This window comes from Opisthocomus hoazin, chromosome Z (assembly GCF_030867145.1).
Source record: "Opisthocomus hoazin isolate bOpiHoa1 chromosome Z, bOpiHoa1.hap1, whole genome shotgun sequence".
In the NCBI taxonomy this organism is placed as follows: Eukaryota; Metazoa; Chordata; class Aves; order Opisthocomiformes; family Opisthocomidae; genus Opisthocomus; species Opisthocomus hoazin.
In genome coordinates, this window is record NC_134454.1 from 70,601,341 (window position 1) to 70,623,831 (window position 22,491).

The 22,491-nt window shown below is 38.8% G+C and overlaps 1 protein-coding gene across 3 annotated transcripts in view; it reads left to right on the forward strand.

Annotated features, from left to right (window-relative positions):
* PLPP1 (phospholipid phosphatase 1) overlaps positions 1-22,491 on the forward strand; it is a 69,760-nt gene that overhangs the window by 18,043 nt on the left and 29,226 nt on the right. The window contains exons 3-4 of one of the 3 annotated variants that reach the window (XM_075447346.1): positions 11,850-11,954; positions 15,372-15,652. In XM_075447346.1, coding sequence (XP_075303461.1) covers positions 11,850-11,954; positions 15,372-15,652 — 386 coding nt within the window. Of the gene's footprint in view, positions 1-11,802; positions 11,955-15,371; positions 15,653-22,491 lie in introns of all 3 variants that reach the window. The other 2 variants (XM_075447348.1, XM_075447347.1) reach the window with 2 other exon arrangements.

Consider the following 22,491-nt stretch of genomic DNA (forward strand, 5'->3'; position numbering starts at 1 on the left):
CATATCACAGATGCTCATAGTATTTGGTCTTCTGATAAATGTATATGCTAAATTAATCAGTAAGAAGTATATAGTAAACTGGTTTAAGGATGGAAGCAGTCATTTAAAACAAGTAAACAGAATTCTGTGGTACCTCTAGATGCATTACTCTAATTTTCCCTTAAATGCTGATTTATTAAAGCTTGTGTTAGTCTTTGCAGTAAATAGAAGCTAGACACAACAGTTGTTATCATAAGTATAATTTCACTTTTGAGGAAAATTAGTCTGAAGTTTGTCATTTTAACATGTACTGACATATATCTTCAGCACAATTTAAGGAGAATTTCTTTTCCAGTAGGGTTCATGTGTACTTCAATTGATATGTGCGCAGGTGAACTAGCAATTGCAGCTCTGCAATTTGGACTTCTAAAGAGGCATTCAATTGCAGTTAGATAATTTGTTTAATTGCTTGATTTTTTTACCTTCCATTTTTAGATTTGAAGCTGTTGTTCCTGTAACAGAAAGTCAATTGGGAGTGCATTTTTTTTTCTGGCTCTAAAGCAGTAGATAAACATCTGACATACCGCTAATTTAATTAAAAGTTGTAAATGTTCAAGGAGTGGTATGGACAGCTATTGTAACTTTAACTGCCAAGGTATATAAAATTGCAACTTGGGATTAGACTTGTCAGTGATTCCAGTCTATTCATATATTTTTCTTCTATGATATTTTTGTGCGACTTGCACAGTGAATTTTTATTGCCTGTCTTTGTGCAGGGGACTGGAGTATGTAGCTGGAACAATCACTTCTAGCCTCCATGCTGAGACAGGTTTAAAAAAAAAAATAAAAGTCTAAAGCACTTGTAGTTCTGTAACAACAAAACAGGCTATCCAGATCAGTTTTCTTCAGTCTGAACATTTTATAAACCCTAAAGCAGCACAGGTGTTCTGGAATCAAGTGAGAAAGTAATCATTGTAGTGTGTATATTACTGGTCTGTGTATTTAACACGTTAATGTAACTGGCTTTCTTAGTTTCAGTTTTAGATTTGGGGAGTTCTTCAGCCTTATGCAAGAGGTGAAAAAGAATTTATAGCTACTGGTAAGTTAGAGTTAGGGTGAACTGTAGAGCTACGGTGTATGAGATCTGGGTTATTACAACTTACTGAGTTGGAAGTGTGTTCCAATTGAAAGCTTGCTAGCTTCAAGCTTGCCTTTATTCAGAATGGACAGGGAAGGTTGATCAGTGTGGGAGTAGGGGAATCTGACATTCAGACCGGATTTTGTTCTTGGCGGACTCACTTGATTGAAGCTTGAGACTTTTTCCAAGGCAGCTTAAGTTTTTTGGAAGTAGTATGTTCCAGAGTCAATACTGGAACAGGGAAACAGCTGGCTCATGAAGGCTTACTGGGCAGTAATGCTTATTATCCCACATCTAGTCAAAAAATTCTATCCTGATAATGAGACTTTCCTGAAAGGAACAGGCTTCTCAACGAATGATTTTATGATAAAAGTTGGGTCTAACACTATGCAAAGAAGTGATAAATTGCACTTTTGTGCAAACTTTTCTTCCGTAATCAAAGACTACCTCAGTCAGGATGCTGTGATCCTAAGTAGGACTTAAACCTCAGCTTTGTCACATCACAAAATAAAAAGAATATCTTGTGGTAGGAAGCTAACGGAAGCAAAAGAAATAAAATCTGCAAGGGGGGGTGGAAATGGTTGATGGAATATTAGAGTGACTATAGCCCTTCCCCTTAACATTCAACAATGTACAGGTATTGCTGATCCGGGTATTTGGGCCTTAGTCCCTAAAGCCTCATGAAATCTAAGCAAAAATGCTTCAAATACTGTTATGCATATGCCCCTTGCTGCACCAACAGCTGGCTTGTCTTTGGAGTGCAGTAAGAAATGGCCTGAACATCTTGCTATATAATAATAAAAGATCTTATCTGGTTCAGTTGTTGGGGTAGGCCCATAGTGGAACGTAAAACAACTTCAAAGAAAGAAAACCCCAAAACCTACAGGAAGGAGTAAGGCATAGACATTTCATTGTTAAGAAGTCTTTTTGTGCTTAAGAGAAACTAGGCTGCCTGAACATTGATTTGTCTTTAGAACATGTTGTGATGATTTACGTGATACGTTAGAAACCCTCAGAGATCTTCTTTAAAAAAAAAAAGTAGTAAAAGAATGCTCTTAAAGTTCAAAATTCCATTTATAGCTAATAACTCTTTTCTGTTCCAGTTGCCTTCTTTGATCAGGAAATAAATTGTCTGGGGAAGAAACTAGTGTTTATTCTTTTCTAAGTGCCATTCTGTAGTATGATACTTCTCAAGCTCCCAGATTGTTTTCTGTGTCTGAATGGGAAGCACCATTTTTCTGTTAGAATTTTTGGAGACTTAAGGTCAAACAAGCCTTGGTAATGCTCTGGAAAAATGAATCTCTTTAGATGTCTAGGCCGGTGTCCGGAGCCACACACATTCATGATGACTGACGTTTCATGAACCCCAGAAGATCTTTCTGATACTTACTTGTACCTGAGATGCTTGGAAAGTAATTCTAAACAGTATAAAAGCCATACCTAGTTAGAGGGTAGTGTCTATAGATTGTAACTCTATGAATATTTTGAAATTAATCTCTAAGATGATGTACTTAGTCTGGCATTTTTGATCTTTAGTTGTCTGCATGAGATCCGTTCCTTCAAGTAGAAATGACAAATTAATGTCAGTGTCTTTCTCTTGCAGTGAGGTCCAACCATGCCTATTTGCATATGTCCTGCTCAGTTGGTATTTTCTGCTGACTTTGCCTCCAAAACAATTTTCTCTTTCTCCAGTTGTCTTGCTTCTTATAACCACTGCCTTCAGTGACACTCATACAGCTTCTCTTAGATCGAAGGGTAGGTGCTATTGTGGGAAGGAGGAGCACAGAGCAAAGGAGGCCTCTCTGAAGCATCTTTCTCTCAAAACAAGCAGAACAACAGAGCAACTGAAGAGTTGCTGAGTTTTGTCTACTCTCCATGCTAGGTTCTGAGCAGGGTTTCTGTAGTTCTCTGCCAAAGTTTTGCCTGGTTGCCCTGTTCAGGAGCTGAAGGGACACAACACGCGGGTGAATTTCTGTATGACAGACTGATTTGTGAGAGGACAAGAGTTCGGTTCTTCTAACTCAGCCAAAGTGCTGCATGGAGTTTCTGGGAAACAAAGTAGTTCTGCCACAACTATTGCTGCTAAAACAGGTGATGCAAATGCTGATGTTCCTGACAGGGGAAGTGTCCAGTATTAAAACAGTTTTGAAGAAGTCACTTCTCTGGGATGAGCTCTGCTATTTGAGACTTCTTTGAAAGTAAGAAATGTTATGGGCTTATAGGACTTCATTTCTCCACCCTGAACACATCCAAGAGATATTTATATTTAGGTGATCAGGTCACATTGTCTTCTACTTCAGAAAACAAAACCAAAACATTCTTAGTTTGGTTTGGCAAAGGCTAATGTCTTCAGTATCATGATGCCTTCTGAAAAGGGACCTATGTAGCTTTGCTCCTGTGCCCCCTTTATCCTGTTGCGCATGAGGCTTAATGTTTTCAGAAGTGTTTCCTTCTACCATATGTATCAATGTTCTGACTGTAACTTTTCCTTCCTACAGATTAGCACAATCATACTTTGAAGGGAATCTACTGATTTCTTGACTGGCTAAAGAAGCTAATCTTTTTATGCTGTGTTTGTGAAAGGCATACATTTTGCAGGAAAACTTACCGAAGGCACCTATTTGATTAACAGCAGAAGCAGTTACTGGGCTAATTCATACGTTTCTTGAGGGACAAATGTAGGTACTGCTGTGGTAGAGGCTTATAAAACACGGGACTGTAATGAAACCTATTGATGACTGCTAGTTTTGTGGATATGCACTTCATTTTTTGCAGCAATGTCAAAGCTTTATGGCACACTGTTGATAGTTTTTCAGGTAATTGAAACTGAACTTGCTGTTTGACACCAGAGTGGACTTTTGCATCCTTTAGCTTTCAGGTTGCAGGTTATGCGTTAATAGTTTTGTTATGCTCTGAACAAGACTTTGCCTTTTTTTGAAGAGGAGAGTAATGTTTCGTCGTCTTTGTTTTTTTGTATATTCATGATGCTGGCAAGCTTTTTAGGCAATGTTGTTGAACTTCATAATCTAGGGTGAGTTCTACTTGGTACTGACTGTTTGTCTTACACTGATATGGATGAGTATCATCTTTGAACCCAAGCTTATTCTGAGGAATAAACTGCTGGTTTGTGTTTGTTCAAACTCTGTTTAAAGCCAATGTAATGACAACAACCCGTGTTTATACTATGTGAAGGGTTAATGTGCAGGGTCATGCAGTTTGTTGAACTGAATAGTAATTCCTGGGTGAGGTCAGCTCTGTCAGAGCCAGAGGCTGAGAAATGGCAGTTGTTGCATCCAGCTTTTGCCCCACTTCTGCCCTGTCCACGGTGAGGGTGTTCTGGTGGGCTTGGTTTGAAATCAGGTGAGGAAAGTTCTGAGGAGTACTACTTCAAGTTGGTACTTCTACAAACAATTTTTACCAGTTGCAGTTAATTTCAAATAAATAAATTGGAGCAACTTGCTTGTTAAGTCTGTAGACTGGATACTGTACTTTTCTCAGTCCTTGCGGTATGTTTGTTAATACAGCGATGAAGAACACACGCAGTGTATGAACTGGAGTAAAATAGTTGGCAGCCTGACTGTTGAAGGAGCTCCAGATAAAGGCTTTTGAAATGTTGAGTGAAGCCTAGTTCTGACTATGAGAAAGTCAAGCAGTCACAGTGGCTGGAATTGTTTTGAAGGTATTATTTAGTAGAGTATATGAAAGAGTAAAATGGAATAGGGAGAAATGTAGGGAGAGGGACTTGCAACTTAAATATTTAAAGCCTTGTCATTTAAGCAAAAAACCCCAGTCTATGGCACAGATGTCTTTCTTTGTCTCAGGTCTCATATCTAGTTACTAATAACTTGCTGTTGACATCAGGGACTTAGACTAGAGACTAAAGGGGGTGGTGAAAAAGGGAAGCGACTGCACCAGAAACCAGAGGTGAGCAACAGGGAAAGTAGGCGGAAGTGTGTGTGTGGGAAGTTCCTTTTTGTGCTGCCTTTTCTATTTCCCTTCCTCTGGCTCACCGCGTTATACCTCTTTCTGTTCTACCCTGAGCAGTAAAATGCAGAGAGATGGTTTTTACCTGTCTTTTCTGGAGAAAGCTGAGTGGCAGAATGCAGCAGTTGCAGCAGTTGATCTTGGTGAACTGTGGCGTGATGGTGTAAGCATATTTCTTGCTGGGTGTCCTCCTGAACTCTAAAGCTCTGTTTAAGAAATGGAAACTAGCACCGTTCTGGTACGGAGGAGAAGCCAAAGTCTTAACGTGATCTGTGAAGAGCTGTATGATGCCGTAACTAACCCCCACAGAATGTGGGCAGTTGTATAGAGCAATACTGAACTCAAAAGCTTTAACCAAGCTTTCACAAGATACATGTTTTCCCAGGCAGGATTTCTAGTGTTGTACAAATGAATACTATGAATGTTTTTGCTGACGCAATTGGTAATGAAATCTCTACAGCATATTCAGGGGAAATGTTAGCTCGTCCTTTCTATCTTAATTTCTGGTGTAAGGAGACTTAAACCTCAAAATACTACTTATGTTTTTTTTAATCAGAAGTCTAGGTGTCACATCTGGTTTAAAGCTTCACTAATGAAGTTGGCATTAGATAATAGCACAACAGTCGTGGTGGCTTTTCTTGAAGTGCTGGGAGAAAAGACTGAAATCCCTTAAATGTGTTTGGTTTCTAAACTCTGGAGAAAGACTGTTGCTACCCACTGCTTAAGCACAGATGTTTAAAGCTATTTTGTCTGAAACACATCCACTGTTTCCTGGTGTCAGTCAGATCTATTCTCTTCCTAATCCCTTTAATACACCAAGAGCATGGGGTACTCAGGCGAAATGCAATATTTAAAAAAAACAAATAAATCTCATTAATTACTTTACCAAATATTAAGAAACTAAATAGTCACAGGATTAAATGAAGAATCCTTATATGTGTAAATAATTGAAATGTGAGAAGTAGCCAGTAGGATTAAGTGCTCCATGGCTTTCACAAGGGAGAAAGGTGCCAAGCAGAGCTCTCCAGGAGTTTGCCCCTTTCATTATAGTCATAAATGCTCTGGAGGAGAGTGTGTGCCGTGAAGCAGCAAAGCAGGGTACTCAGAGCAGTAAATACCAAAGATGGCAATAACATGGCTGGTGAAATACAGTGTGGATAAATGTCAAGTGGTGTCTTTCCTGAGGAGAGTGGAAAGGACAACATGGGGCAGTGTATAACATGATCTCTTTCTTAACCAGAGCGGTAAGGATCAGCTTTTAGTTCTGTGGAGAGATCAACTTCATGCCCAGTAACAGTGAAGAAACCTAATCAAGATTAGAAACTTGAAAAGAAGTAGACTTGTGTTATACAGGATATTTCTGGAAAAAACCCAGCATAATCAGTCAGAATCACTTTAGCTTATGAGGAAATCTAATCCATTATACTGCATGAGTCAGACTGTTGGACAAGTGTACTATAATTGTTTAAAATATTTAGTCTTATCATTCAAGCTACTTTTGTTTCTACCTCTTGCATTCTGACTGAAAGGCTGTTTCAAAGGCCTTTGTATGTCCCTCACTGTGAATATCTTTACTGCCAACTGTTTCTAGCTCCTTAATTCTTGGTTGTTGGTTCAGTATTGCTTTTTTTGATACCTGCTGCCTGTACAATTAGCTGCTTTACAGCCCTTACATTCTGCTGAACTGTGGAAACCACAGCTTTTCTAGTTTTTGAGATAATGAGGAATGTACCTTAGCAGTATGTCTTTCTCCATCTGCATTTAAGACAGATTAATTGAAACAAAACACGTTTGAAAATTCTGCTTGAATGCTCTTTCAGAGTAAGTTCTTGTTGGGTGGCTAGAAGTGTTAATGCCTTTGAAAAGACTTGTCTAATGGTCACACTGTTATATTGATGTACAACAACCATAGGAAGCAGACATTATTTTCCCCTTGTATTTTGAACTGACAAGCTCACAGCTCGTCTAGAGTTGTTTAACCTCCTGGTGCGTGACTCTGAACTCATTACTGCACAGATCTCCATCTCTTCTCTTGCTTCAGTCTTTGAGTTGTTTTGCAGGCAGAACTGGCTGGCCTTGATCTTCCACTGTGTCAAAGGGTTGCCAGCTCTGTCAGCAGTACATCTGCTAGTTATTGGTTAATGATGCTGGCATATGCACTGCATAACACTAGCTTGTTGGCTTTATCCTTGAGATTCCCTACTGGTAACCTCTTCCCAACCTTATAATTCCTCTTAACATACTTGCCATCTTCCGTTTTGGCAATTTCTTCACTGTGTTACAATTGACTTGGAAAATGAAGTAGACATCAGGGATGCTTTTTGGTATTGTCATATGGGAAGTATTCAGTAGAGAGCCTTTAATGACCCTCTGCCATCTCCACTCCTTACTTAAAAGGAATGCTTAAACTCACCGGTTTCTTCTACTTTCATGTAAAACTGTGCCCAGCTAGTTTTTACTAATTCTTCTCTTTAATGTGCAAAACTCTGCCCTTGGAAATTGTAGTGTGTTTAGGGGAAAATGGATATTTGTAGGAAAAGCAGGGCTTTTCTTTTAACTTACTGTGAGTATGGCAGATGAGCAGCCTTCCTGTGTCAGGAGGTTTCGTACCTAGAAAAAGGCTACTGTAATGCAAAAACTTTATTCCTGTCTTCTGGAATTATGATATCTCTCAGGGTGAAAAAGTAACTTCTCTATCACAACTATAGAGAAACCCTACTGTTGTACTTGCTATAGTAAGAGGCTTTGCCTCTTTCATCACTTCTGCCAGTTCTTCTGCTTGCTTGTCCTGCTTGTGCTAATGAAATAGCCAAACTGTATTTTTCCCTGTGTCTGCGTTGTCTTTGAGGGAGAGAGACTTTCACTGCAGAAAGTACTTAAGCTACATATTTGAAAGAACTTTGATTTGACTTTAGAAAACTTTTTTTTAAAAAAGCTTAAAATCCCAGAAAACCAGACTTTGCTGATGCATTTAAAACAGAATAAAACCCTTAAGTATTGTGAGAAGTTTTCTTAGTGGCTTCACTTGCCAGAAACAGTAGGAGTTGCTGTCCCTCTGGTTTGACTTCTACTCTTCTCCCCACCCCTACCAGTTAACAGTGAAACCAGTCCATGTGCATTTAAAATAAGTAAATTAGACCTGCTACATGGAGTGTATTCTAAGGGGTAGGTGTTGACATTGGAGAGTACTGTAACCAAAAAGACATCAAAAGCCAGTACTGGTGTGGTTTTTCAGGCTAATAGCTGCCTTGGATTGAGCCAAAGGTAAATTATGAATATGGTTCTGTGACTTTAGTTTTCAGTTTAACAGTGTTAAGTCAATCTGATTTTACTGTAATCTGGTTTTTAGAAATTAAAACTTTTATCTCAAGCTTTCATGGAGCACCTCTCTTCAGGACTGAAATGTGCTGAACAGCAATAAGAGAAATGACTGGTGGAATTGCTTTCTAAATCTGTTACACAGTTGGGGGAAACTGAAGAAACACTTGATGAAGTTTACCATATAAGCTTTTTTAGCAGTTCTGTATTTCAATGCATAGCTTTTCCAATTGTTACTTCAAACCAGGTAGATACCTAGAACTTTAAGACTCATGCTGTCTTACCTAAATTTTACTGGTTATGACTTCAGGAAACTATAAAGTTTTCTTTTCTTGATTAGCAGGGTGGGATATGCTTCAGATAAAGTAAAAGATGTGGTAAGAAATTATGAAAGAGAAGGCATTTTAATAACTTATTTTAGCTGGTTCTTGCATAAAAAGCAAAACAAAAACAAATTGAGTTGTTTGGTATTTTGTTTGTATGATCTTGATATAGAAAGGTGTTGCAAGCAATTACAGACTAGTTATGTCATAATCTCAGTATTGCTGAAAAGGGAACACACATTTCAAGCAGCTTCTCTTTGCATGGAAAAACACATGTTGTCACTGCATGAGGGGTTTCATTTACGTGATCCACATACCACTGCTTTCCATTTCTGATTTAGTAGCAGGTAGTTACATTAAAAAGTTCCCCCAAAACAACCGGAAAAACCCCTGCACTCTGAAAATTTTCAGTCTCCCACCTTGAGAAGCTGAAACATTCAGGTATAGGTAGGAGGAAACGAGGAGTAAGCCACCATGACACCATTATTCATAGAGCAGACCTTTAAAAAGGGTTATGCAGAGCTGGTGGTATGATGTCAGTGGCACCATCTAACGAGTAGCAACTATTTGTGGCAGTGTGCTGAAGCTGTGATAAGGTTTTATTAGGCTGAACTTAATTTTGTGAGCAACTGCTTTACTGTGATAATTAAAACTGGCTACTCTGAAGAAGTAAACCTGTAAATCATCAACAGACACTTACTTGTGTATGTCTTGTTCTCCAATACTGGAGATCTAAAAAATACACTTTTTGCAAATATAGTCTTCTGTCATGGCATTAGTGTGCATGCAGGACAAAGGATGAAGTTTTCATTCCATAGATATTTTACAGAATAAATGGTTTTGAAAATGCACCACAGCATCATGTTGACAAGTTGCCTTCCTGCACCGTGACTGCACTCTGCTTCTGCCTCCTCCATTGCACAAGTTACCTAAATACCAAACAACTGATGATATATTGTGACTTGCTGTCACAATACCAACACAAGGGAAGGGCAGAAAGGAGGTCTGGGCTGCAGCATTTTTCAAAACCCTGCTATTCTTACTGTTGGGAGAAAGGGAGAGAGATTTCTTTTCCTGGTAGGAGAGGCTATGTTTTTGCACTGTAGTGTTGAGTCCAGTTGCAGGGCTCTGTGCTGGCTGGTGTCTGAATGGTTCAGTGTTTTGGCGAGGCTCTGGCTTGGCTCTTAGCCTGTGCTACTGTCCTGCTTCTGCTTTGCTGGTGTGCTTGGACAGCTTCCAGATGTAGGTCAGTTGTAGTCCTGCTGGTGTGGAAGTGGAAACAACCCATCTGCGCAATGGCAGTGTTTTTTTTCTGCCTGTTTTAGAGGGGAAGTTTTGCATGTTGTTGATTGTATGACTGTAACAGCATACAAGGTACTTTATTCTTTGTGATGGGCTTAGCGGGCATACACAGGCACCATGATAAGTGCGTAGCTGCTTGGTCATGGAACAAAGCGGTGTGTCATTCATCAGAGGTCACATCAAGGAAGTTTTCATCTTATGAGCCATTAGTTTGTTGTTTGTTCTTCTGTGTCTGTTTTCAAACTGAAGCATTCTTTTAAGCAGTCACTCCATGGTGTGAAGAAGAAAATCAATAGCAAATCATTGGTTTGGAGGACCCCGTGGGTGGAGGTTAAAGAGGGAAGTGGGTTGACAAGGATCCTAGGTATTTTTCTTTATTTTTTTTCCTCTTCTTGCAATTCCTGACTGTGTAACTTTCTCTACCCTAACAATTCTTTTACTGCTTGGTTGGTATCCTTTTTTTTATCGTTCTTTCTCCTGTTCTTTCCATGTTTACTTCTGTACACACTTATTTGGGCGTAGCTGTGTATATGGAAGGGAAGAGGTGGGTGATGCCTTGGCACAGAGGTCCTGAGGAGAGCGCTGAGACTACAGCAACATCTTTCTCTGGCAGGAAGGAAGGAGGCTGGTTTTCATCCTTTCTGATCCCTGACTCGTAGATTACGAGTGTCTCCTTCCAGATGACTTTTGTTGTCTTAACTCTAAATTAGCGTGCATTTTGTGTGCAATGCTGCTGAATTTTGAGCGCAAAATCAAGGGCTTTTTTAAGCACTTCAGTGCCACTGGGCTGTACATCCCTAAGTTAAAGAAGATTATTTGTTGTTTTGTTGAACATTCTTGGTAGTCCCCCACTTCTTTTTTCCATGCAACCCTTTCTTTCTGAGGTTGTTCATCCCTGTGTGCAAACAGATCATGCAGAAGCTGCGTGTGTGTCAAGGATGGGGGATCAGGGTTTAAAAATGCAATTCTGTTAGTTTGTAGTAACTTGTATCGTATTTTGAGATTTTTTGGTTTTTTTTAAACTTTGCTCTTCAAATGACTAGATTTGGTTAGTGTTGCAGGTCTTCTGAGGCATAATAGCACAAAGCATTGTGTGCCTTAATCTCGTATTCTGTTGAGTTTAGGAGGAGCCAAAGGCTTCCTCATCTGTGGAAGAGAGGGCAATAAAATCTCCATGCCCTGAGGTTGTAGGGCTTGTGAAGTGACCACATAGTTCCAGGGAACTATCCAGTATGTGTGGAAATGTGGGGATCGCATGCATGTGTAATTTTTCCTTTTTTCCATATCTCTTCCTCAAAAATCCTTCTGCACTTGCACTCCCTGAGAAGCACTCCTTTTCTGCTTTCATGAAATGAAATTATGCTCTTCTGACCTGTAAAGCTGTCCAGAGAAGGTATAAACGGGCAACTGTTGCTCACTGGAATATAAAGGAATAGCTGGTAATTGTGGCAGTAGCAACAAATTGAGCAACTCTGTGGTTGTCCCTGAACTATTTACTCATGGTTTTGGCATCCTTCCATACTTGATATGCCACAAATGCGAAGGTGAGAGGAATCCTGTTCTGCTCTCCTTCATTCAACTGTCCTTCCTGGAAGCTGCAAAGACAAGGCAGTAGTCATTGGCCAAAGGAAGTGCATAACCTTCTAACTTGCTGCATGCCCATTCCTCTTTATGCACCTCTCTTTGGAAATGCGGGGTTATAGTAATCACCAGAGTTTGTGTTGCTTTTGTAATGTATTTTTTATTCCTTTTTGCTAGCTGGCTTGCCTTTTGCAATTCTCAATTCAAGACGTATTCCCTTCCAGAGAGGAGTTTTCTGTAGTGATGAATCCATCCGATATCCATACAAAGAGGACACCATTTCTTATAAGTTGTTAGCAGGAATAATTGTTCCTTTCAGTATAATTGTTGTAAGTTAAACTTTTCTTCATTGTGTTTGATTTCAGTGGGGGTGGGGAAGAGGGAGGAGGGGCGATCTGTTAATATAGTCTTGTAGAATTGTGTTCTATATGATTTCTGGACTTCAAAATAATGTCCTTGGACCAGGTGCTAAAGCAGTAGAAATGGTGTTCTGGCAAGAATCACTAAAAGGTTTTCTTTAATTGAGGTCAAGCAACTAGGATTATAGAACAGAAAAGGAATACCTTAGAACTATGGTGGCTTAATTCTGTAGTCTGAGAGGTGATAACTTCCTCCCTTACTATATAAGTTAAGAATAACACTAATGTATTTGAAATTACTGGCTCAAGCTTTTCTATTTTGGTAGCTACTACTTGCAGAATGTGAGCTTGCATGACCTATAAAGTCAGCATTTTTATCTGCCACAGAGTCATTGGAAATACTTCTGTGCATGAGAGTGTAACAACATATATGAAGTTCTTTAACAGAAAAATATTATGGCTTCCAATCAGAACTTATCAAAAGTATAACTAGAAAAAAAAGGAAGTAGCCAGGGAGTTGTTACCTGGGTATTTCCCTGAAGGTGAGGATAAAACAGTGGGCCCATTTGCCTTTTACTTAATGCTGGGGCTCCCTGTCATGCTGCACCTAACCTGGATGAAAACGGGGTACTGTTCTCCTTCCCTCCTCTTCACACCAGATCAGTGAGTTGGAGAGATTGCCTCTGCAACTGCCGGTTTGGGATCGCTCTGACCACAGCTCTTAGCTCAGCTGAACTGGCTCAAGCATATGGTGACTCTGTATCCTTAAGGTTTAGTTACATGCTGTCTGGTGAGCTAAGCTAATAGCTTACTGTGGACAAAAGGTGAGGTCCCTGTCTTTTGCCACTTCTGGTGGCTTGTCTGAACTAGGATAAGCTAGTGAAATTCCTTGACCTAGCAGAAAACAGCAGCTTGCTTTGATCTGGGTTGAGTGAAATGGCTCCTGAAAGAATATAGTATCAGTGCTGGGGCAAAAAGTGGTGGAGGCATGGGCAGAGGGGAGAAATGGACCTCATTAGTTCACCAGTTCATGTGCTTAGTCTCATGGGACTGCACTTTAGTTCCAACGGTGACCCTTCAACAGGGGCTTCAAGATTCCTGTCCAGATGTGCTAAAGATCTTCAGACTCCACTCATGGCTCTGTGTTGGGTGACATCCAAGCTCATCAGAGCTATATGTTGAGCAAAGTTAAAACTCTTTTATGCCAAATAAGTTTTTTAGGTGTATAAATATTTATCCAAGTATATTTTAGGAATCAAAGCTGGAAAAGGAGCAGCTAAGTGTAAACCTCAGTATTGGCCAGCTGTTTCTCTGGGCTAATGGGTTAAAATCAAGGGATATTATGGCAATAGAACTTTCTTGCATAAGGACTGCTTGGATTTTTATCTAGGTTCCAACATAAAGGTCAACTTGTAGTTTATGTTTGCTCTGGAGCAGAATTTTTTTTCGTAACTGTAGAAATGCGGGGCTGGGAATCAAAATTGACTTACCTAGTTTTCCTTTTCTTGGAAAAATGGCTTCAAAAACTTATGGAAATATCTCTGGAGCAGATAAAACCTGTTTTGTTTTTGTCTGTTCTCTTAACCAGCAAGTGGTTTATGCTAAAAGATCCTGCCTTTTAAGACAGGACTTTTTTTTTTTCCCCCACACTGTTGCTACCATTGGTGGTCAGTATTACTTAAGAGCAGCAGTACTTGGTCGTAACTGAAGTCCATCTAGCTTGTCACCTCATTTCTAGCAGTGGTTAAAACAGATGAGTGAGGAAGAACAGAACAGAGAAGCAAAGGTTCATGTCTTGCCCTCAGTACTTTCGCTACCAGCCATTTGCAGCTCAGGGACGTCCCGAGTCAGAAAAGGCTTCAGTGAATATAGTAACTTTTAGTGGATGTATTTCCTTTGAATTTATCCAGTCTCCATATGAGCTTGTACGAACATTTAGCTAACAGAGTTTACCTTTGTAATATCAAGGACTGTCTTTCAGTTGTGAAATCAGGCTTTCCTGTCAAGATTGCTTTAAAGTCAGGCGGTAAAAGCAAATGTTGGTGTGCTTTACTCAGTGCTCAGTCAGATTATTGACGATGAATACTGTTTGATGTCTATTTCCAGTGAAGTAGCTGCATTGACATCACCTAATTTTTTTGTCACTTCAACTGAGATAAGTGACCTTCTTGCAAGTTTTGCAGCAGTGGTTTTTAAAAGAGATTCATTATTTAGCAGTCATGTCTGTGATATTTCTCCTCAGCTATCCTCATTAAGAGGTTACTCTCTGGGATAGGTAGATTCCATGTAAGAGCTTACCAACATCTACTTTACTGAAAACTTCCTCAGCTTTAGTCGATGTTCTGCTGTTGCTCTGCTTCAGTCCATGTTTCGTTATGGTGCAGAGTGTAAAACTTCAGCATCACGCATCTGATGGGATTGTCTCTTTGCCTTGATGTGCAGAGCTGCTGACAGCTACTTTGTCTGCCTGGGTGTCAGTGTTTAATAACAGCTTCATTCACTGAAGCTCTGCTTTGCTGGGATCCAGACTTGTGCTCTCAAGTGACAGACAGCTTTCGTTTAATCTTTACAGGATTTTTAAAGATCACTCTACATATATACATTGAGTCCCCTGACCATCTGATCATCTGTATGAGTTGAGCGTTTCTGTACAAAATGGGAGCATCTGCTTCAATATCCAGCCTGTCTGGGGTGAAGTTTTGTGCTTAGTCTATAGAAAAATTTACTTTCTGCAAAAGACAGAGTTGCAGGAAAACAAAATTAAATTTGCTCTCCTTTCAACACTTGAGGCATATACCTTGGACATGCAGGGTGGAAAGACCTCAGCAATGCCTTTCTCTGCTCACATTAGTTTTCTCCCCTAAAGACTGAATTTTCCTGAGGAATAGGAAATTTCTTTGTTTTAATAACTGCCCCTTTGCATCCGGAATTGAAGTCTAGACCTTCAGAATAGTCTCTGGCTTCACAAAAAACCGCAACAACTATATGAAGTAGTAGAAAACTTTTGCTCAGCAGAAGTTTAGCTGAAGAAGACTTGATGTAGAATAAAATGTAATACTGGAGAAAATTTTTCTAGTTAGTGCTATGCCAAGTAATATGGATAAATGTTACTCTGAGAAGGTTTTGTTTTAATAAATACCCTGAAAATCAATAAGATTAAGTTCAGCATGAAGCAAGGTAAGGTAAAAGGTTTTTTTCTTCCACATAAGTGTTTCAAATTTGGACATGGTTACTGCTGACTCTTGGAAAATTTGAACTTGCAGCTTAATGTTTATGAAAATTAGTTTATGAAACTACATGTCTGAATATTAACAACAGTAGAGTAGTATCTTTCTTTCTTTTTAAGCTATTATCTTTCTCTAACTGTTGTCCTTATTTCTCTTTCAGATAATCCTAGGAGAGACTCTCTCTGTCTTTTATAATCATTTGCACTCAAATTCATTTGTCAGAAATAACTACATAGCCACTATTTACAAAGCCATCGGGACCTTCATTTTTGGAGCAGCTGCTAGCCAGTCGTTGACAGACATTGCCAAGTACTCCATAGGTAGACTGCGTCCTCACTTCCTCGCTGTGTGCCAGCCCGACTGGGCACGAATCAACTGCAGTCTGGGTTACATTGAGAACTTCTCTTGTCAAGGAGACAAAGCAAAAATCAATGAGGGAAGGTAAGTCTGACTGCCATTGTGTATTTGGTTGTGAGACCTGTTTCTTAACTTGGGATGATGAGTTAGGTATCGCTACTACATTTTTTTTTTGGTGCTTCTGCTAGAATAAATTTCTTGTAATGAATTTTAAACTTTGGGCCTTGTCTAGACACTGGGATTTCTTTCTAATTTGTGGAAACTTGTTCTCTTAATGTACAGAGGAATGCACAAATTATTGCGTATTCATTTCTGCTTTTTACAAAATGTGGGTGATGTTTAGTTTTGATTGGCTTCTATTTATGTTTCTAAACTGTCTGTGCATCCCAACGAAGACAAGAGTTTGAAATCTGCCTTCAAAATTAGTCTTGGAATAGCAAGGAAAACAGTTCAGATTTCGAAAGAAAGCAAATAAAACCTGGACGTATCCATATAAAAACATGGAAGATTAAGAGAATCACTCTACTCAGTTTTCTCATTATTAGGCATTTCATTACCTTAAATACTAACCTGCCAGTTTAATTTCAGCAAGGTAACAGGGAGACAAAGAAGCATCTGACACATCGGAGTTTTATAACTGTTAGACAACAGTGTTTGAATGCTATTGGAAATGTTAAAAAGTAGGTTTAGAGTAATTTCTGGTATTAGAGTTGCTTGAGCTCCCTGGAAGCTTAGTTTTAGCGAAACTCTTTGCCATTCTTTTTCCCGAAGACCTATATACCCTCTTAGTTAGAACTTTTCTCTGTGTGTGTGGTTTCTAAACACATGTGTGTAGACTTTGCTCGCTGTCCTCTGTGCTCATTTGCTCCTCTAGCATGTGTCCCCTATGGATCTCCCAGTAGGATACACAGTATTCCTCAGCAGCCACAGGAAGACATTGGATGTTGCTTTGGTGGGGGACCAAGTCCGACTCCAAGTCATACACAGCAGCTATTCAAAGGTGCCAGGAGCAGTCTGTATTTTGAATGGCTATTGGTGGTAGAGGAGCAAATGCATGATGAAGATAGGCGGTGTGTCAGGTAATGCTAAAATGGTCAGAACTTCATGCAGGTAGTGAATAAGCAAGTTGGAGTTTGTTCTTTAAAGTAGAGGCATGTGCTTCATGTGCAGCTATTTTTTGTATTACTAATGCTCATAATTGTGCTTAGAGGACTTTTATTTGCTTATTCTAAGCTATCCTAGACACTGATTATTGGATGGACTTTCCTTGCCTCTGAGTAGCCCAGTAGAGTCAGAATAACCACTAGTAAGGTAGAACCTTTATCCCTGTTCCAGGAAATATGTGATGTACTTCTGAATACTTGTAATAGTCACTTTCTATATGACTGTCAACTTTAGTTTAGAAAAAGGTACAATAAACAAAGGATTTTCATGAAATGTAGAAAACAAAAGAATTTCTAAACAGCATGTCTGTCAGGCTTTTAAATGTTACTGACTTGTCAAAGATCTGACTTGTAGTAGAACAACCTTAATAACTGAAATAAAGGAGATGTTACCTCCCCCAGGATAACAAATTGTCTTGGTATCTTGTCAGCTTTGCAAACTTTAGTGTGTTGAGTTAGCAGAAGTAGTTGCCGGAAATTAATTCTTTTGAGAAGATAAAATGGTAACTTATAGCAGAAGATGGGGGAAATACAGATTTTGTTGTATATTACATTCTGGTGGGGGTGAAGTGTTTTCACTTTCTTTGCTTCAATTCACTAAGTTATATTTATTTTTATTATTCTGCTACTGTGTGGAAAAGATACTTGCTCAATGTCAAATGGAGTCAGTCTTTAAACAAAATTGCACAACTTCAGATTCTTTATGAATTGCATGGCTTTCAGCATTAAGCTGTGGGGTCAAAATTAAACTTTGGCAAAGCTCTGAGTCTTTAGCTGAACTTCTGAATGAGTTTAAAATATTTCTCAAATGTGAAGAGGGAAGAGGAGAAAATTTGATTTGATTGTAATGACTAAAATGGTCCTGAAATAAAATTTTCTGTTTTTTGGGGATGATGAACAACAGAGTTAGCTTATCCTCAAACAAGGAAACAGAACTTATGAGAACAACATGGGGGAACAATGGTCTAGTGATCACTTAGCTTTTGTTCCTCCCTGTGCAACTAGTGCTTTGAAATCTCAGACTTCATATTGGAGGCAAGATTGGTCTGTCATATCTTAACTGATGAGCTGTTAGGTTTGTATTTCCAGCTACTGTTTTTTTCCCTTTTTCTGTCGTCCCTGTTGCACCTGAGAAAACAATGCAAGAGGGCTCTCCTTTTTGGTCAAAGCTTGCCTTGAAGTGATGACTTCAGTGTGAGTCCAGCTGTGGTGCTTCTGCTCTCAGCTGAGGCTTTTCCGTGCACAGGAAGCTATAAACAAAAAGCAAGTTTGAGTGGTCAAAGAAGGGTGGATTAAAGTGGGACATTGTCCTGAATGGCTGGATGTCATGGATGCAGAATAAATCATATTGGGTTTCTTGTGGAAATTTGGGCCCACGTCTGAAAGCGTGATTTCAATGACCTTGGGTCCTGTGCCTACACAGCCTACAGATAATAAGCCACTGAAAGGAGAGAGTTTGATTGCAGTGAGTTTTGCAGCAGGTTGGAGAAGGTCAGTAGTCTCTCAACCTGTAATCCAGAGGTGAATTTCTGGATCAGTTGGACAAAAGTATTAGCGGTGAACTTATTGCTATCTACCCTTATTTGCATAAAATAAATATGCAGGCAGAAATTCCAAGCAACAATAAAAACATAACAATCCTAGTGTTGCATATGAAATATGTTCTGAATTGAACAGATTATTCCTGTGTAGCAGTAGAACTTGAGGCTCTTTTTGAATATTTTTACAGATTCAAGCTCAGTATAGAGTCAAAAAGAGAAATCTAATCTTTGTTTACTATTTCTTAATTGATGGCAGAAAAATAATGCTTCCAGTGTAAAAATCCATTGTGTGCTTCCACTATGCATACTGTAGTCTTCTGTGTTGTTCTTTCCTCCCTTCTTATGCTTTCTCATTATCTGTTCTCATCATTTTCTACGTATTAAAAGTATAAAAAAGTTTTGGTGTGCGGCATCCCTGAGTAGATCAGAGCTCTTGTTCTGAAATAGAGTAAGCGGGTGTGTGTTGAAGAGATGGGTGTAAGATGGAAGTCTCTAAAGGATACCTTAGAAGTGGTACAGAAGTTGGTTAATGAACGATTGTTTCAGTTTCCTCCTAATAGTAAAACTGGAAGGTGAAACATTTCAAGTATTTTCCTTTTTTTCGTTTTTTTTTCCCCATATGAAGATTAATACGAAGTAAGCTGGGATGTGTAAGTTTGTAGGTGGGTTTAAGTTTGTAGGTGGGTTCAAAAAGGCATTTGAACAAACTTCGAGAAGAATAAAACCAAGAAAACAACCAATGTTTCTGGAAGCCTGTAAGTTATGGTTGGAGGCTGAGTGTTGTGGGCAAGTACCACTGCGCATTTTCTTCCGGTACTGTTTTATGCAAATCTGATGTTTGCACCTCTTTGCACATGTCTGTTATGTTATAACCTGTAGGCATGGGGGAAAGGTAATAATTAGTCTTGATTGTTTATCAGTAACAGTAGTACATGTTTTATCACGAATATAAAGCACTTAACACTTGGTTGTCTAAATTAATAAAGTGCTTGTGAGTTCTGGTTAGTTTCAGTAAGGTTTTACTTTCTAACCTGAGCTTGATAAGCTAATTCTTGTTGACTTCAGTGACTTGTTTGCTCTATCATGCTGAAAACAGTCCTCTTCAGTTTTAAATAGCTTGGATTCTCCTTGACAACTTTTACAGTGCGTTTGCACTTACAGTGCTACTGGTGGCTAAGATAAACTGAGGATCACAGTCACAGTTGTGTGCTTAGTAAATCTCATTCATGTTTGCTGCAAGTTGCATGTAGGAGTTGACTTGTGTATCTTCAAAGTGTGTAGCACATGGAGATCTCTAAAATATGCCAGGAAATAACTAGTTATTAAATTTGCCAGTTAAACTAAGTAGTAGCATTAGAAAATACTTTTCTTCTGTGTCTCTTTGTAAGGCAAACTTTATTCAGGTAATCTTTCATGTTTAATTTAAGCTAAACGCAGAAGCTTGGTATGAGCTACTTCATGGCAGTTTTCTGAGGGTGAATGACTCGCACAGAACTGCATTCTCGAGCTTTAAGGAAAGTGTTGCTAGGTTTGATGCCACACCTAGTTGTGTGTAGAGCTTTGTAATATTCCATTTAAATATTAAGACTACTCAGTAAACATGCTTGGCCCATGAAGGGGATTTTTTCTTTTTGACTATAAAAATAGCAAAGTTCTCCTTAAAGCATACAACACAGTTGGGTAAGATACATGTTTTTAAAATGTAATTGCACTAGGCAGAAGGGTACAGAACTTCATATTGTGTAGTTTCTTTGCTAAGAGACTGGCTTGTTTCAGTGTTTTAGAAAAGTATGTTTGTTTAACAAGCACAAGTTCTAGTGTATATGAATGAAGAGGGATCAAAGCCAAGGGGTCCTCCTGTCACTGGTGCTAGCAATCAGCATGTCACTTTCAGTGTACCAGTGTACAATTTAATGCTACTGGATTGCCTTTAAGGTACTTTCTTAAACACCTGTAAAGATAATGACTTGCCAAATCCTGTTTCCTTTTTCATATCAGCACAGCAATGCTCAATAAAATAGGTAGGTGTGCTAGGCTAGAATTGTGATTGAGTAGGGATGTGAGTGAACAGTCTATATTAATCTGTAATCCCTTTGGCTTTTGCAGCTCCCATTCTTGTTCAATTCTGTCTTCTGTTTTGTCTTGCTATTGCTTACCTTTGCTTTGCTTTGAATTGGTTGGCACGATGCCCAAATTCTTCAGAGAGAAGGCAGAGAGGACACCAAAAGGACAGAAAATTACTTCTCCATTCCTTACTGGTAGCTAAGGCATAGTTTCCAAACCTCTCTGCTCTAGCCCGTCCATGGCAGATTGTTCCAGCATTGTGTTTGTTAGCTTACTTGCATCCGAAAGAGTTACTAGAAACCACAGATGTTCAGCAGTAGCAGCTGTGAATTAGTATTTTGGTGTTCTTCTGGTGACAGTACTTTGATGTAGTTGCTGGTTGTCTATCTGAAATGAGTTTGTAAACAATGAAGATTGAATGTCTAGTAGAGTAACAGGGTAAAACATCAAGAGCTGTTTTCTTTTAGTATATGAACTGTGGGATAAGTCTTCAACAGTCTCAAAAAAGCCTTTGTTAGTATATCTGAACACTTGATTGGTCTGGAAATTTTTTTTTAGGCTACTGGTAGGGGACAAAAGGCAACTTTAAAAGCTGTTTGTTTAGTTACACTTAACTGGATTGTGCTTCAGGACTTCAGGATGGTGATGGGATGCCTTCTAACTGTATTGTTAGGCTGTACTGATTTATTGTGTGGTGATGTCAACTAGTTGCTCCTGACTTGTTTTGACAGTCAGGAGTTGCTAACTCTACTTTGATTGCATTTGTGCAGAAAAGCATTGGTAAATCCGTAGGTAGAAGGATCTGGAACCCAGGAGACAAGCTTGACCAGGCCAACCTGAACCTGGAAAAGGTCAGTCTTAACTGTGTCTGTAAACCTGGAGTGTCTTCTTAAGCAAAGAATGGGTATTTCTTGTTTGTTGTAAAATCCAATCTCAAAGACAGTAAACATGGCTTTAAAGGTTCTGTCAGCTTTTTTTTTCAAGAGGAAGAAAATGGGAACTTTGTAATGGCAACAGGCTTTTCTCTTGGGTCTTATAAGACTTTTTTTTTCTACAAGCAGGTAAAAACTGAAAAAAACCCACAAAAACCCCAAACAAAATAGCACCAAACAAAAAAACCCCAAGCGTTCCCAACAAAAAACACCCAAAACTGAACAAAAACCTGCCCCGAAACAAGAATACAGAACTCTCATAAACCAAGATTCTGTTATTGAAGAGTTGTGTGTAATGGGAAAAACATTTGAATGGGAGTCCTGTGTAGTTCTCAAACAATGTAGTAGGTGCCATATACAGCTTATAGTATTTTTAGAACTTAATTTAAGATTGTGCTGTCACTTTTATATATATATCACCTTATAAACTTGGCAGCACAAACAGCACATTAAAGCCCTGTGTAAAGGTCAGGTATGTTGAATCTGATGCTATTTAAACTTGGATTTTAACCACAAAATGTTAAGAATAAATTTTGTAGCATGAAGTATGTAGTATTATTACTCAGTCTGCTGAATAATTTCACAGACTATAATATACTAGGGTGGGAATAAGTTACTGCTGGTGCAAATGATGACTCCCTGGAAGTTCAAAACTTTAAAGCATACTTACTTAAATTTTCTGGTTTTAGAATCACTTCCTGCAGTAATAAGGTAGGAAAAAAGTAGGCTTGTAATATCACTACTCAGTAAGGAATGTGAAACACAGCTGTTCCTCATGCTGTGTTGAACTTATAACCTTTGACAGCAAAAGGTTTTGAATTAATGTGTTCCTCTTCTTGCATGTTCAGGTACCTGATTTGCTGCTGGTGCCATAGTGGTCACAAGTCTCTGAAACAGAAACTAATTAGGACCAATTAATTTAGTGGATAAAAGTTTAAGAATTATCTCAGGTACATGGCAATTGGGTTATGAAGCTACTCTTTATAGTTTTGGATTAACATAAATCTGTATTTTTATACTGCATATCAGGATGATTGCTACCTGCAGATGATGGTGAAAACTATTTTTTAAAAAAACTTTCTAAAATGTCACCAGATAAAGTGTGAAAACACTTCAGAAAATAAACATGCTGGCTTCTCTTAAAAGCTAAGTTTTGTGTCCTTTTGAGTATACCTTAAAGATATCTTATAAAATGCTGAATCTTTTGTCTTCTCAAGGTGGCC